General features: G+C 42.9%; 1 protein-coding gene across 1 annotated transcript; it reads right to left on the bottom strand.

Moving 5' to 3' along the window:
* Nucleotides 1-484: 484 nt before the first annotated feature.
* LOC114786733 (olfactomedin-like protein 2A) lies at nucleotides 485-15,366 on the bottom strand. Its single transcript, XM_028974113.1, has 8 exons — nucleotides 15,150-15,366; nucleotides 8,314-8,577; nucleotides 7,696-7,803; nucleotides 6,892-7,077; nucleotides 6,474-6,729; nucleotides 3,941-4,237; nucleotides 3,220-3,405; nucleotides 485-2,093 (listed from the first exon to the last, which is right to left on the bottom strand). Exons 1-8 carry the CDS (start codon nucleotides 15,228-15,230, stop codon nucleotides 1,483-1,485), a joined length of 1,989 nt encoding a protein of 662 aa, XP_028829946.1. The 5' UTR covers nucleotides 15,231-15,366; the 3' UTR covers nucleotides 485-1,482.
* Nucleotides 15,367-16,844: the final 1,478 nt, after the last annotated feature.

Here is a 16,844-nt window from a genome sequence, read left to right as displayed (position 1 = left end):
AAGATAATCCAATTAGCCAGCCTTATACTGCCAGTTTTGTAGCTTTCACTTTGAACTGGAGACAACTGACTGCTGTGAAATCCAGGGTGTTGCCAGGGTCGGTGATACACACACACACACACCAACTTTGCCATCCAGTTCCCTTTTTTTAAACATCAAAATTTTTTATTGTTAAATCAGCAGCAAAAAAGTGCAGCCCATAAACAATTCTGTTTTTAATATTCTGGCACATATCCTGTCACATATCCTCCTTAACACTGAACCACATTATCAACTGTTACTGATTAAAATGTTGAACAGCTGCAGGCATTTCCTGTGCCATGACTTTTATCTCCTCACCAGGTTATTTATGCTGCATTCCCCAGATGAAGTTTCATAATAATGTGAGTGAGTTAAGCCCTCTGAACTGCAGTAAAATTAAAATGGCCATTTATCTTTTAGGTCCATGTAGAGATAATATAAAAATGAACACCCAAAGAATAAGTATGCCATGAAACTGGGCTTGTACCCTGTTAATGATTTTATTCTCCCAGATATGCCTTTTTATGCAAAAAATGAAACACATATAGACAGTAGTACTAAAATTATATACAATATAGAAAATGCAACAATTTAATATTATCAAGTTTTAACAATGAGTTAAAAAAAAAACCATATACTACCTCCTATCCAAATCCTTAACAAAATGCATTGTTTGAAACAAGGAAATACCTAATTATTTATTTAAAAGGAACAAAGCGTATTTACAGATAAACATTATTTTACATGTATGTTTTCAATCATGCTCTACTTATGTATTTGAAAATGGTTTAAATGTTGGAAATCGATGACACTGATGAGCCAAAATGAAATCCAGCCACATTACAACCATGTCTAACCAATCCATGCAGTCCAGAGGGAAAATAACCTTTTTTTTTCTTTTGAAAGTGATACTCGTAACATGCATGTATCAGAAATGATGATTTTCGGTTTAATACACTAGAACATTATATAACATACCAATTCTATCTATATATACATACCTGTAAAATGGCAATGACAATGAAACAATGACATTTCTCAATATATGTAATTTGATATCGACCACAGTTACCCATTTGATAATAAAAGCATTATTTTGTGTAGTATAATTTGGTCGTGTGCATTTTCAATATCTTAAAACCAGCATCATTTAACACTGTGGATAAAGATTACGTATGCTTTTCTAATATATTGCAAAACAGGAGCACTGATATTCAGGTTAAAAAGAATATTCACTTTACTCCCTTTGTCATGTATTAATCATACTTATTAAGTGCATATTGACTTTAGACATAAAAGGAAACCCCATTGAAAAAGAAGACCCTTTCGCAATACTTTGCAGTCTCTGTCTCTGCTGTTGCTATTTACGGTACAGCAGAGAAACATGAGCTTTTTCTCAAAAGTGCACTATGAGTTCGATGGTGTTTTCAAGAAAAGGGATGTGGTAGCAGAGTAGTATTACTATTTCTTTTGCTCCACAAAATGAATGTTGTAGGTGAGTTGGTGGCCATTGTCCCAGGCATACAGCACTTTCTCTTTTGGGTTGTAGTCAACCTGTGTGGTGAAGGCGTACTCGTTGATGAAGGGAAGATGTGGAGCTGCCTGAGAGCCTGTGTGTGTGTCGTAGGCATAGTTCACATGTCCCTCGCGTTGGTTGTAAACATCCACGGCGTAGAGCACACCACACGCGAGAAAACAGTTTGCGTACATGTTGCGCTTCAGACCCGTTTTCCAGGTGGTCTCTTTCTTCATGGACAGGTCAGATGGATCTACCTTGCTGATCACAATGACCTCTTGCTGGCCATAGTCATAGTCCATGGCTGGATAGATGACCCACAGGCCACTCTCATCCACTGCAAAGTCTATGTCAGAATGGCCTCTCCACTTCCAGGGCCTTGAGTCTTCATAGACAACATCATGCAGGAGAGTCCAGGCTGCAACATATCGCATCTTCAGGTCATACTTTATAATGTTCTTGGTAAAGGCACGGTTATAATAGAAAGCCCCATTGTACACAACATGGCCTGTGCCGATCCAGTTATATGGAAGCTTGTACAAGTTGCTCCAGCGTCCTGTATGAAGAAATAGGGAAAATCAGTCAGTTCATAAGTTCACTTTCTACGTGATTTCCTTTGACAGCACATTAGTTTAAGTGCTCCAGGTTTGATTATAGCTGAGTAGAGCATTTCTAGCCTGTGTTTTTTTTGCTGTAGGTGCTTCATTGACGTTTCAGTTACAACACAGACCAGGTAAGTAAAACCCTTCATTCTTTTGAAAGAAAAGTACTATATTTATTTACTAGCTATCTTTCTTTTGATAATATATATGGTATTAAAACCCTCTGAAGCAAATTGATCCAAGCTTGGAGCTGTTTATTAGCATTATTACAAGCTCACCCTGACTAATGCAGAATTAGTCAAGGAATGTTGAGCAGTCAACTTAAAAGGCAGACAAACTCAAGTTGCCATTTTCTATCTTTTTAAAGCATCTGGTATCCTTTTAAGAAAGCTTATTTGGAGGATGGGATTTTAAAAATCTGTGAAAACAAGATTTGAGATGAAAAAAGATTTCTTTTTTTTTTAAGTATCTTGCCAGTGGTACTTACGCAAATTCCGCAAATGGGTCCCAAAGATTAGCATATTATGGGAGCGAAACCCTTTTTTTTAATTCATTATCCACAACAGCTTTTCAACCACTGTGAGTGATGATGATGGAAATTTTTATTAACTTTTAATTTCCTTTAGCAATATGACACCAGCCCACTAATTGCTCTCAAACTTTAAAATGGCCACTAATAACAAAGCGTTCATCGGAGCACTGGTCTTATTTTCAGTTTCTAAAATCCCATTAACTTTTCCCATAAGAAACCAGATGTTTAAAATGTAAACGTATACAGAAAACGATGCCACCGCCTCAGTCAATTCTAGTTGTAGTCATCCCTTCGGCTGCTCAGATTAGGGTTTGCCACAGAGGATTAACCGGTCTGGTCGTCTGCACAACTGATTTGGCAAAGGTTTTATGCTGGATGCCCTTCCTGATGAAACCCTCCTGCTTGACACTGGCACCCAGAAAGGCACACAGTGGCTGGGTTAGTTGTAACCATTACTGCAAATGGCAATAACATTGGGTCATCAGGCCAAGGATTATTTATATATATATATTTTTTTTTTACATGAGCAATAACAAAATTGATGACACCTTGTTTGAAATTGTCCAGGTTGCGAAACTCAACAAGGTTGTTGCCATAGTAGTAGTTGGTGATGTAAATCTTTGAGTCTTTGGCCACTGGATCTTTCATCCAGGCACCCTCGTTACGTCCATAGCTGTGATGCTTCACGGGCTCCTCCACTGAGGCGATCGTGCCCTCGCACTCAGAGTCGCGTCCTGCCAGTGCACAAGACAAAAGAGTTGCCAAGGTGAGTAAATAACGTAACACAGCACATATGAGCCCACTGCATGCTTTCATTATTCCGCAAGTACAAATTCTCATGGATTGCACACACAGGAGATGAAACCCACAGGAGGAGATAAGGTTGTTTTTGTAGTTCTGGACCGTTCCTGCTGTAATTAAGCTGTTACTTTTGCTCGTGAATTTACTGTGTTACTTGGCAGGCCTGTGTATGTCCATAACCTCTGTGAACATCCACAGAAATGATCCAGTTTGTGCAACCTCCTGTCCAGTTTCTCGGAAACGTTCCGCTCACAATCAGGGCTCATATGAAATATTGTATATTTCTGTGATGATGGGAACAACGCTAAAACAAAGGAAAAATACACACAACCAGATCACCACCATCCTTCCCACTATCATAGGCTCTGTTGTAGTTTTACATACACAATATAGTTATATATTGATTGATAATTAATTAATTGCATGTGTTATTGCATTGCATTAATTGATGATTCATGTGTTGCATACCATTTTTTTCTAAAGACTGGCTAGTGTTGTTAGAGTTGTCTATCACCAGGACAACAGTTGGCGCTGGCCTCTCTGCTCTGTGTGCCCGTTTGGTCGTAGTGGAAGGATTGCTTGTGCTGGTGGGGTTCCTTGTGGTAGTGGTCGTAGTGGTGGTGGTAGTGGGCGTGGCCTCAGTGGTTGTCGGGGCAGTGGTGATAGGTTCCTCGGTGGATTCGACCTCGAGCACAGTGTCTGGCTCGTCTGGCCTTTCGCCATGGCGAGCCTCTCCGTCTGTGTTCTGTGTCTTGGCCGTGTTCTCTGTGATAGAGAGACAGGAGCATTAGGGAGCTCTGGGAAAGCTCAGAAAACCAGGAGAGATTACACCGCAGAACTTCCTTAGAGACACATAGGACAAAAATGAATAGAATGGCACCCCACACCACCTATGCACACATACACACAAATTCACTGGGCTGAGAATGCATACACACAAATCTGTCGCTCTGACAAACTTTACACAAAAACGGTGGTATAACCAGACAGGCAGAGGCCACCCAAAATGCACTGGCTTTGTCAGACCCATTCAATGTTCCTCAGACAGGCGGGAGCTCCGCCTGCAAACCCCTGGCCAACACGTGTTCCTGTCCACCTCTGTGTTCCTCCAAGTTCCTGTGGGCAATGTCAGGACAAGCGCAGGTTTTGAAAACACTTTCCACCGCTGCTTATTCTGAGACTTCCTGCATGTGGAGCGTGGTGCGTGTGGCGAGTGTCCTTTCTGTGAGTGGAACCACCAGAGCCTTGTTAGTGCTGCCTAAAAAAACATTAGGGCACAAATGTCCATAATAGGTCAGCAGAAACCAGTCCAGAGGGCTCATCTCCAACAAGTGTGTAAACAGTCCATTTTGCAGGAAACAAATTTCTCCTGAAGTATAATAAACAGTGGCCTGCGATCAGTCGGTTGTGCCATAACTTCACAAATTTGAGAAAAAGATAGACAAGTGGACGGCTTGAAACGGCAGCGAGGTGCACTACGCCAAGAACGATTGTTATCTGAGCTCAAGGCTCTTTGGGCGGTGAGGGCTTCCAGCATCCACATGACCGGAACTTGGCACGGCCGCTCTTGGACTTCAAGGAAGTCTTCGCTGAGGAGATATGGGACGTCGCCGACCCTTTACAGCAACACAAACTACTGACTGGTTTACAAACGTCTGGAAGTGGCCACTAGTGTAGATTTGCTCTGAATACCTTGCTGAGGTGTTTGGAGATACAAGGAAGCGGCCCCGTAATCAGAAGGTTGCTGGTTCGAATCCCGATCTGCCAAGTTACCACTGAGGTGCCACTGAGCAAAGCACCGTCCCCACACACTGCTCCCCGGGCACCTGTCATGGCTGCCCACCGCTCACTCAGGGTGATGGGTTAAATGCAGAGGACAAATTTCACTGTGTGCACTGTGTGCTGTGCTGCTGTGTATCACGTGTGACAATCACTTCACTTTCACTTCACTTTCATGGGGCAAAGTCAGAGGAAGAGACACCCATTTGTCACCTTCGTATCTGTGTGTCATTGAGGTTATAGAGCATGCAGCATAGTTTATCGCTGATATCCTCCACAGGATCTGCACAATGATGAAACTGTTCCTTGTCAGTGTGTGTTTCTTGGAGGTCTCTCATGACAGAGGGACATGAACCTCTGAGGTCAAGATAGGTGGACGTGTTTGTGTTTTTACGTGCTAGTAAAAATGTGTGAGAAAGTGAGTGTTAATAATTACCATGTGGTCCGTCACCAGGCTACCATTTATCTTTAACACCAACGGGCATTAATTCAGTCTATTACAGTTTGGTTGAATATTTCTGTAAGGCTTCCTGAGAGCCCCCAACCAAATCATTCTCAGCCTTCTAGAAACCACTCTCCCTGAGACTCACATATCCCACATAGGTTAACAAGTGACCTGCTATCTAATACAGGCCAAATGCCGAGTAAATGTTCCAGTGAGATACGTACTTAGAGGAAAACAATAAGCTAAAGCAATTTATCAGAGAGAACATTTACTAAGAAGGTCAGGACAAGGCCATGTTGTCCCTTCTGCATCACCATCTGTCTTCTTGTAATTGTATTAAAAACTGTTTTGTCTGAGAAGTGGACATGGATCTGAGCGAATGTGCACTTTGTACTTGCTGAATAAAGGCTTGGAAAGGTTTGAAGAAAGGTTTGGCTTTAGATTAAATGTCCTGCAAAATGGAGTTTAAAGCCATTGTGATACACAACAAGCACAGCACAAAATGTACATAATATGTGTTCTCTGCATTTAATCCATCACCCTTAATGATTAGTGAGCAGCCATGAAAGGCGCCCAGGGAGTAGTGTGTGGGGATGGTATCTTGCTCAAGGGGACATCAGTGGCACCTTAGTGGTTCTGGATTTGTACCCATAACCTTCTGATTATGAGTCCTTACAAGTTCCTTACCTGTTAAGCCACCACTGCCCCCTGAATATTTTAATGTCTACGAATCTACTCACTAGTACATACTGCCATGATTTAAGATGAATGCCTAACCTTTGTTGCTGGTGCTGAGGACCACATCATCAGGTTTGGTGGCTTTGTAGTAGGTGATGCCTCTGATCACTCCTGGTTGGTGTCCTGCAGCTTTGACTTTGCCTGTGGGTTCGGGCTTTTCAGGCTTGACTGGCTTGGGGTTTTCTTTCTTTGGTTTGACTGGCTTCTCTTTGGATGGTTTGGGTGGAGGTTTGGCCTTCTCAACTTTCTTGGTGGGATACATAGCAGCTTCTTTCGCTTTCCCTCCCACAGTGTCCTGTCACCATGAACATTTGGTTAATCAAGTCTTACTTTAAGAGCAGCTCTAATAGTTGGGAAGGGATGGGAACATGGGAGGAGGTTTAAAATAATATGACAGACGTGAAGTAACTGGATGAACAGAGTTCTTCAGAATTAAAGTGAACCAGGCTTACGGTACCTGGGCTTTACTGTTGGCTGCGGCTGCAGAGTCTTTCTGAAGCAATTGAAGGCCCAGGCTGTTCAGCTCCTTCTTTATACTGATCATGATGTCCGAGTAGTTCTCATACCGCTTCAACTGATTGGACAGGCTGTTGACGCTGTCCCGAACAAAACTGTTCTCCCGTGTCAGGTTGGTCTTGATTGTCTGGAACAGGTCATGTTAATGCAGATTTGTTCATTTGCTGCTTTGTCAATAGTGAAGCATGGGGGAAGGCCAGCATTTTCAGTATCTCACATCATGTTAGTATTAAGAACAGTTTTGAAAATCAGCAATGTCATGTTTGACAAGAGAAGTTTATTTCTTATAGAAAGACTTGGCATTCTGAGCTCTTTTGTCATTCTCGACTTGGCCCTTTGCATCTGAGTGGTTGAGGATTTCTCTGGCTTTGTTTCAGTTCCCATCACGTCGGGGCAGGGATTTTAGAGAAAACACCCTGATTAAGTGTGGGCTGCCACAATTTCCTTAAGTGCCATTTAATTCAGCTACAGCTCATTAGAGGGTGCCTGCCAGGACTCAGAGGGACAGCCTTTCACTGGATTAATTACATTCTCATCTGAAGAACCAAACACAAACTGTTTGGATTTCTTGTTATTCCCAACAGAAGGTTCAATTATATCATTTTTGGCACTTGCTTTGATTTGCATTTTTTGTAACTGTTCCTCTAATGCCTTTATCTAAACAACATTCCTCTGTCACTGGAGCTTTTCTTGCCTCCTGCTGCCTCTTTGTCTCTGTCCTTCAACAACCGTTCCGGTCTCTCACCTCCTCCAGGTTATTCATCTGGGAAACGACCTTGTTGATATACGAGTGAACTTTCATTAGATCCATGCTAAACAGCGTCCCCTCCAGCAGGTCGATCATAGACTGCAACTGGTGGGAAAGAGAGCAATGATGGGGGAGGGGCGGAGGCAGATGAAAATAAGTACATAAAAGGTCATATATATTTTTGGGAAAACCAGTCAAGGATCATTGATATTAAATTGGATTCTCAGTCATTCACAGAATTAGCTACAGTTAAAACCTTTTGCTTACTAAGCTTATACAGCTCACAATCCAATTCGTCTGGCTTCTTTACAAATGCAGCACACATATTAGATATTGTTCTTTTAAAAGACGTGTGAACCAAACTAAAACTGTGAATGGGTCTGTGACAAATCAATAATGCTCTCTGCAGGGAGAATAAAGGTTCCACTGATATATAATTTACTAATTTACTAATGGTCTGTTTTGTGTTGTGCCAGTGCATGTTGCCAGAACTTGCGAATTCTTGTCCCTCTATTCTTGGTTATGTGTCTCAACACTGTGCCCTCAATGAAAGTGGCTGTTTATTGGTGGGGTGTGCGTGGTTATTTTCCTCGATTGGAGTAGTCAGTACTTTACTTTGAGCAGCTCTGGAGCCTGCTTCTTTAGCTTCTCCATCTTCCACTCGTTTTCACAGGGGTTGAGGGAGGACGGGGGGGCGGTGCAGGAGCACTTGCAGTCAGAGCCCGAGCTGACAGTCTCCACGGTGTAGAAGTCCTCCACTCTGGCGCTGCCATTCCGCAGGCGAGCGCAGGCGTCCCGGGGCAGTGGACGCATGATGCACTTGCAGCGGCAGTCTGAGCCTTCAGATGTCATCCGCACCTGCTCAGTGTCCCCAAAAATCTGTCAGAGTAAAGATTCAGAAGGAGGGACAGGGACAGGAGGCATAAACAAAACCAGACAATGAAGCGCCTCCTTTCCCCAGGGAGGATTCTCTGACTTACTGAAATGGACCATAAATCTCACCATAAAACAACCCGTAATTTTTCAAATAGAAAAAGGCTTAAAAGAGCCTTTAATATTCAGGGACAGACTTGTATAGATTTTGCGGCCTTGTAAATGACAACTTTATGTCCAATGCTGTTATATAATTAAGTATTTTGGCTCACTATGAAGTATGGTAATAATTAGCAGAATACTCAGTTTTAGGCCCCATCCCTCTTCCCCAGTGCAGCTTTCCTCACATGGATCAAATTAAAGTTGCTGAGATGAACTCAGACTTTACTGCTCGGCTTGAAATCTTCAGCAGTGAATCTGCCAGCCTAAGTGGCCGGACTGAATAATCATCCATGAAAAGATGTGCTTCTTGTTTTACAGTAGTTCCATGTACAATTCAACAGGATCTAAATTCATCAGCATGACTAACAGCCAGTCTCAAATGACCAACAGACTCTGCTTCAGCGCAGCAACTGGACAAACAACACTACGACAATTTGGCTCCCTGAAATTCCTATAGAAATGATCTTGAATTTACACCTCTTACAGATGCCAGATGCAGTGTTTCGGGGAGATTTTATATCGACACATATGATTTAACAATACTGTGATGCTGCTAGACTTTTGCGACACCCGTGTATGTACATAAACTGCACAACACACACATATGCACAAACAGACCTCTTTTCCTTGTGGAAATCTGTGAAATCTGAAATGTCTGAATCCTCTGACAGGGCTATTATTTCTTATGTCCACTTTGACAATTCCCTATGGAGGGTCAAGGGGCAAAGGTGAGGAGGGCACTCTACGTACTCCATGCCTCTTTGCACACAAAAGAGGGGGTCACCAGCCCCTGGTGTGCCTGACCAGTAAGGGCTCATTGGCTAGGGCGTATCCCAACATGCTCCACTGGCTCCTTTTTAATCCACAGAGTCACTCATGATGACCACCAGAGATGGAGAGCATGTGATGCTTGTGTCAGTGCAGGTCACATTCTCCTGGGCAGCGGAGCAGACGGGCTGCGATGTCTCAGTTATCGCCAGCCCATGTCTCAGCGTGGAATGCCCTTTCTCTGTTATTTGACTGAAATGTGAATTAAAATGCAACTTACACTGTATTTTTGGCTCAGATTCAGCAGTTTAAAACACACAGAGCAGGTACCAGCACAGATATTTGTCATATTACAGTCTTTTGGCATAAGACATTGCTTTTTATTCTACAGTATTTAATGGCAATTTCTAGACATTCCTCATGATCAAGGACACCCGGTAGAGGTATACGCTGTGTTACACACATACACACACACACAGATTAAATAAAGAAACAGAAATCCTCTGGGAGTACCGTGGGTTCCAGTGGTGAATGGTGATGGAACATTTGTTTGGGTTATCTGCTCAGTAAACGCCCAAGCAAGACCTGTCAAGTGAATACTGCAATGTCTAAATCCATGAGAACCAAGAGTGCTCTTCAAAGTGCACTAGAACATTTATTATTGCAAACCTGGTCCAGTATCAGTATCAGTTTCATCATGGGTGAAGAATATATTATCAGTACTGCAGCAGTTCCAAGGTGAGCTGGACAAAACTAAAGCTGCAAACCAGATCAACGACATTTTAGAAAAGAATGAGAAATTGCTGTCCTTACAAGGTTAAGTGAGAAAAATGTGCCAGTTTATTACCAGATGTAAGTATATGTGCTTTCCTGTATTCAATACCGTGAGCATAACATGAACAGTTATGGTTGAGGCTGCCTGGTTGATTTGGATGCTGTCTTGCTAACAGATGTGATTTGTAGAGAAATAGTAGGATCTGTGACGCTGTGGGGATCTCAGCCCAGATTTAATTTACTGTGGACTATGGGAGGAACGGGTGTGTACAAGACAGAAATGGCAAATTAAGGAGAATGTGGGAGATGCGATATATTAGGTTTGTTGGGAAACTTGGTATCTCTGCATGGTTGAGTTCATGTTACAGTCATCTGGGCCAAGGGAGCTCTATTGATAGACTGTTAAAGACAGTCCTCGTTTGCCTAAAATGTCCACAAGAAACAGAATGTTTTCTTGCTTTGGTTGCTTTTGTCCCTTTCAGCTTTAATAAAGTTGGCCGTGCAGCTGCCTTCAGTCCAGTCCAAATTGCTATTCTTTACTCAGATTAAATGGAAATGAAATTTCTCTCTTTCCTTGTTTGTTTTTATTCCTCTGTCTGTCATGTGATATCCCAACCGGCATGGGTTTGCGGTTAAGTAGTTGGATCAAGTCGTCAGCTGCGCATTGGGAGCCACACAGGTGCAGCGTCCCAGGACTGGTGGTGGCTGAAGGCCAGTCCAGGGCGTCTCCTGCATCTCTATCGGCCCAGAATCAGCTGCCATACATCCCAACACTTGCTACTGCCAACTGCTGACCAAACGACTGCAGGACCTACTGAAGCCTGTCATCAGGACGTTCACACTCAATCACAAACACACCAAAATATCAAACCACACACCAAGGAGAACCCAGCAAACCAGCCCCTCCCACTGTATTTATGGGCATGCCGGGACAACAGGAAATAACCATGCAACATGAGCGCAGCCAAACCATTCTTTTTTTTTTATCTCCAAATAACTGCACAATGAAATTCATTTTATGGGTGGGTGTTATTGTGTGCTCTTGTGGGTATATCTTCTATTAATGCTGTTTATTCTAACCTTGTCTCCTGGAAAATTAAAGAAAAGGGGACCTTAGGATGAGCCAGAATAATAATTGGGTGATTTATGACATATTAACAGCACCAGTTTACAGGTTCTGGATTAAAAAAAAAACATAACATTATCCAGCCAGTAAATCTGTCTGACTTCACCTTTAATACCCATTATTATGAAATATAAGTGAAATCCTGTCCAGTTTAACACACCAAAGTCCCATGACCTTATCAAATTTGGGTAACACACTGTTTGGTTAAGTTCACTGGTACTGAAATCTCCAGGGCATCACAAAAAAATTCACTGAACTTAAGCCTTTATTGCTAAACTCCAAAAACATCTCCACAGCAATACTGAACCTGGGTCATTAAGTCACAAGTGACAAGGGACCGGGAGATGTTTTTACATGGAATGCAGGCTCTTAAAGAAGAACAAGAAAAAAAAAAACAAATATGCATGGTTTAGAGGTTGTCTTTTGCAAGTCGACAGCAGATCAAAGTGCCTGAAATCCTATAACTGTGGAATGCTGTTTTACACAGAGAACCAGAAGAAGTACGGCTCATACCCGCCGGACAAACAGGCCAGGTAATTAGCTTAATTTCGCTCTACAGTCTTGAACCGCTGCCCAAACCTCATTAAGTGCCTACTGAATGTGAAGCACCCGACCTGCTGTCCCCCTGGGACCATTTTAATTGGATGGCACTGAGATTCTTCAGCCCTCTGGACTGTTTGGAAGGATTATGAGGTACAGAGAAAGTTTGGATTTTATAGCCCTCTGAACTACAGAAGCTATGATTGTGGGTGGCTATCGTATTTTTTTTTTAAAACCAGGACGCTGTAAACATAATGAAGAACATTACATGCAGCTGAAGCACAATTTGGGCAAACACACCCACACCAAACCAGTGTTGGGCCAGTTTGGGTTGAAAATCCCACACTGATGTGAAGTTGGGAAGCCAAAAGTGAAGCCACGTTTTTGTGGATTTGCAAAATACTGCCTTCAGACATTTTTTTGTCTTCTGGTAACCACTTCAGACCAGCGCTGCCTTTCCAATCCTGATATATCCTCAGCAGACCTACAAAAATGACCTCTATAAGACTGAAAATGCTAACACTCATTTAGTTTTTTCATAGACTTTTACATGCTTATCTAATGTCTTAATGCTTGATATGTGTATATGGTGGTAGTAGCCTAGTGGGTAACACATTCGCCTATAAACCAGAAGACCCAGGTTCAAACCCCACTTACACTTAACACTTAAGTGTCTCCAGGGTGGCTGCACCTTTGACTACTGATTGGAAGTCACTCTGGACGAGGGCGTCTGACAAACGGCGTAAATATAAATGCCTGTCGTTGATTGATTAATGTGTGAACATATATTTTACAAATGATGATGAATTAATAGGCACAAGCTAAAAATAGATATTCACAAGTATAGAAATATGAATGGTTGTTAGGTAGTTATCACTGTGCGTTTCCCACTGCAGGCAGCCCAGACAGGCCACTACTTTCCACGTTATAATTGCAACTGGAATGTAACACAACACATAATAAAAAAAAACACACTGTGATGTACACTGCCCTCCTTCAATAACAGAGAAGGCCATTAATTCTTCCCGCCTGTCCTTATTATGCAGGACAATTTTCCCATTCTTCCTTTTCCTGAGGGTCTTCAAACCTAAAATGTCCAATTTGATGCACACTATGAAATTAGCAAAAGGGACTTTTCACTACATTTCTAGTATTAACTTTTTATTCCTTTAATTACTTAAATAATATATTTTTTCTCTCCTATTTCACTGAAAAAATTGTCATTTGCTGTCTTGAACCAAATGCCAGCTCTAACATCAGTGAGAGCTGGAAGGTGGAGACAGGAAGGTGGAGATGCAGTCTTTCTCCACCGATGCCTTTATTTACTGCTGTAACTGGTGGAGGCCTACATGCCAGGGCCTGAGGAACCAGGGATGGGTGTCACACACTTCACACTGCCATGCAAAATATGAGCTGGTATGCCGGTGTGCCTGTCTCTGCCTGCTTGATGTTGGTAATAATTCAAGGGACCCCTCAGTTCAATTTCATTTCCACAGATCCGACATGAGGAAGACCCTGAAAGCCCCACTGGTGTGTGTGTGTGTGTGTGTGTGTGTCAGTGGAAGGGTGGGGGTGGTGATGATCTATGGGAAATTGGGAGGCAAAGCAGAAGGATGGTTACAACCACACAGCTGTGCAAACAGCACTAATATTATTGTTCACACACTGGCGCAATTTCATGCCAGAATATATTTCCACAAAATGACTACATCTCCAGAGGTGCTCATCCTCGTGGTATTTCTTACAACAGCCTCGCGCCGGGGGTTTTCAGCGGTCCCATTCTGAAGCCTGAGACTCAGTGTGTACGTTAAACAGCATGACCTTGGTTCTCAACTCGCAGCAACCTTCTGGCAAAGTCTTCCAAGAGTCACAGGACAATATTGTTTAAAACATTTAGAGGCATCTGTGGCTCATTACAAGACAAATAATAGGAATTGCGCTATATATGTGGATCCAAGTGCATACAGAGATGAAGGGAACAGCCTCTAACTTTCACTAGAAAGATGAAAGCAAAGACAGGGCGATCTTGCTGTTTAGAGCTAAACCTCTGCCTTCATTACGATGCATGGCAACAGGGAGAAGCACCTTTCCCGACCCCCACTCCGGCTTGTGAATGCTTGAGCATCCATTCAGATCTTGTCTAATGCACTCCATGTGCCCCTTTTTCATGGTGAGGAACAGACAAAGGCCCGCTTTTCACCACCACACAGCTCTTACCAAACTCACACCACTGCTCCTAAATGCCCTTTGGGAAAGTGAAAGTGAAGGTAAAGTGATTGTCATTGTGATACACCGCAGCACAGCACGCGGTGACACAACGAACTGTGTCCTCTACTTTTAACCATCACCCTTAGTGAGCAGTGGGCAGCCATGACAGGCGCCCGGGGAGAAGTGTGTGGGGACGGTACCTTGCTCAGTGGCACCCCAGTGGTACCTTGGCAAATCGGGATTCAAACTGGCAAAATTCTCCAAAAGGAAACAATCAATATTGAATCAGTTTCAGAAAGTGCTGCATCTACATGACGGGACGCTTTATCTGATTGGGGTGTGGGACTGTGTCAGTAGTGATCCACCATGACCTCTCTGTGTTGCTTTATTCGAGACTAACCAACTGTTTTACTAGAGCTGACATCCACAGTGCTCTTAACCAGTGTGGACTTCCACTGAGGACGTGGGGGCGTCGTTAGTCTGGTTTTGGCTTTTCCTGATGCTTTCGTTTGATGCCTAGTTAGGGAGATATAATAACACATCAGAAATCTCCATGTTCTGGAGACCCAGCGTTCTTTTTTATACTACGGGACCCCCCCATACCTACTTCTAAATGATTGCTCTAGCAGAAAATGACAGAATATTTGTACAAAATTGGTATATATATTTTTTGGCTTTTAATACTTACTTACATGGCTATAGTTATTTCAAGAAATAGTGAACTAGAAATCGATCACAATATCAACTTACCAAAAGTTGTTGGAAATAATGATTCTGCACAAAATCACACACCCCTCCCCCCGTGCTATCATATCAATTATTGGAGAACTTTATTTATGAATGGTGCCCTCAAGATATGATCCGAATAAAATTAGCCTGGTTATCACCGCACCGTTTATGGAAAATGTCATCAGAGTATTATTGTAACTTTAATTACACGCGGCCTATAGTCTAATAGGAACGGTTCACAGTTTTATTAATTTTTTTTATTCGGTCTTACCTTGCTCTCCCCCGTCACGTGTCCACAAATGATCAGTAGACACGCTGCGGCGCGCATGGCTCTCCACATCTTCTCCTTCATCTTCCCTCGCACCTCACAAGTCCTTTAAACCCTTCTTCTCATTCACAAGCAGGACGCAGAGAGGAATTAAAGGTCCATCGCGACGCTCTGCGCGGAAATCTGGCGCGGTCCTCCCTGCGCGACGCCTGCGGCGGCGCCGGAACACGCCCTCCCTCCCTCCGTCCCTCCCTCCGTCCCTCCGTCCGTCCGTCGCGAAGGCGGGATGCTGCCATCCACTGGGCCGCGTCCAAGAGCCCTAATTCACGAATCTAATTCACGATAAACGAGGAGTCGCAGAGAAATTCATTTATCAGCATCACAGCAATTTTACACTCTGTCACCCATCATGGATGTTCTCGTTAATAATAACACCAACAACACATTATCTCGCTAATATTAATCCTTCGTTTTACTATTCATTTTTACATTTACAGCATTTATCAGACGCCCTTATCCAGAGCGACTTACAATCAGTAGTTGCAGGGACAGTCCCCCCCTTGAGACACTCAGGGTTAAGTGTCTTGCTCAGGGACACGGTGGTAGTAAGTGGGATTTGAACCTGGGTCTTCTGGTTCAAAGGCGAGTGTGTTACCCACTAGGCTACCACCACCCCCTTTTCAGGTGTATGTGTACTTGTAAACTTGTGCATTTAATAACTCAACGTAAACACGTGTAAGTATGTTTTGTCGCTACGATGTTTGCATGCTGGCGAAAGGGCGCCATCTTATGGACAATGAAGCATTGTACAAAATGAGATGGGGATAATATTGCACCATATACAGTGGGGCAAAAAAGTATTTAGTCAGCCACTAATTGTGCAAGTTCTACCACTTAAAAAGATGAGAGAGGCCTGTCATCATAGGTATCCCTCAACTATGAGAGACAAAATGAGAAAAAAATTCACATCCCCTGGTTTTTAAATAATTTATTTGCAAATTATAGTGGAAAATTAGTATTTGGTCACTAACAAATAAGCAAGATGTCTGACTCTCACAGACCTATAACTTCTTCTGTAAAAGGCTCCTCTGTCCTGCATTATCAGTATAAAAGACACCTGTCCAGAACCTCAAACAGTCACACTCCAAACTCCACTATGGCCAAGACCAAAGAGCTGTGTAAGGACACCAGAAACAAAATTGTAGACCTGCACAAGGCTGGGAAGACTGAATCTGCGATAGGTAAGCGGCTTGGTGTGAAGAAATCAACTGTGGGAGCAATTATTAGAAAATGGAAGACATACAAGACCACTTTTAATCTCCCTCGATCTGGGGCTCCACACAATATCTCACCCCGTGGGGGCAAAATGATTACAAAAACGGTGATCAAAAATCCCAGAACCACACGGGGGGACCTAGTGAATGACCTGCAGAGAGCTGGGACCAAAGTAACAAAGGCTACCATCAGTAACACACTACGCCGCCAGGGACTTAAATCCTGCAGTGCCAGACGTGTTCCCCTGCTTAAGCCAGTACATGTCCGGGCCCGTCTAAAGTTTGCTAGAGAGTATCTGGATGATCCAGAAGAGGATTGAGAGAATGTCATATGGTCCGATGAAACCAAAACAGAACTTTTTGGTAAAAACTCTACTTGTCGTGTTTGGAGGAGAAAGAATGCTAAGTTGCATCCAAAGATCAC

The sequence above is a fragment of the Denticeps clupeoides genome, chromosome 3, assembly GCF_900700375.1.
Source record: "Denticeps clupeoides chromosome 3, fDenClu1.1, whole genome shotgun sequence".
NCBI classification, from domain to species: Eukaryota; Metazoa; Chordata; class Actinopteri; order Clupeiformes; family Denticipitidae; genus Denticeps; species Denticeps clupeoides.
The sequence above is the reverse complement of the archived record's forward strand: the minus strand, read 5'-3'. Positions and strand labels throughout refer to the sequence as shown.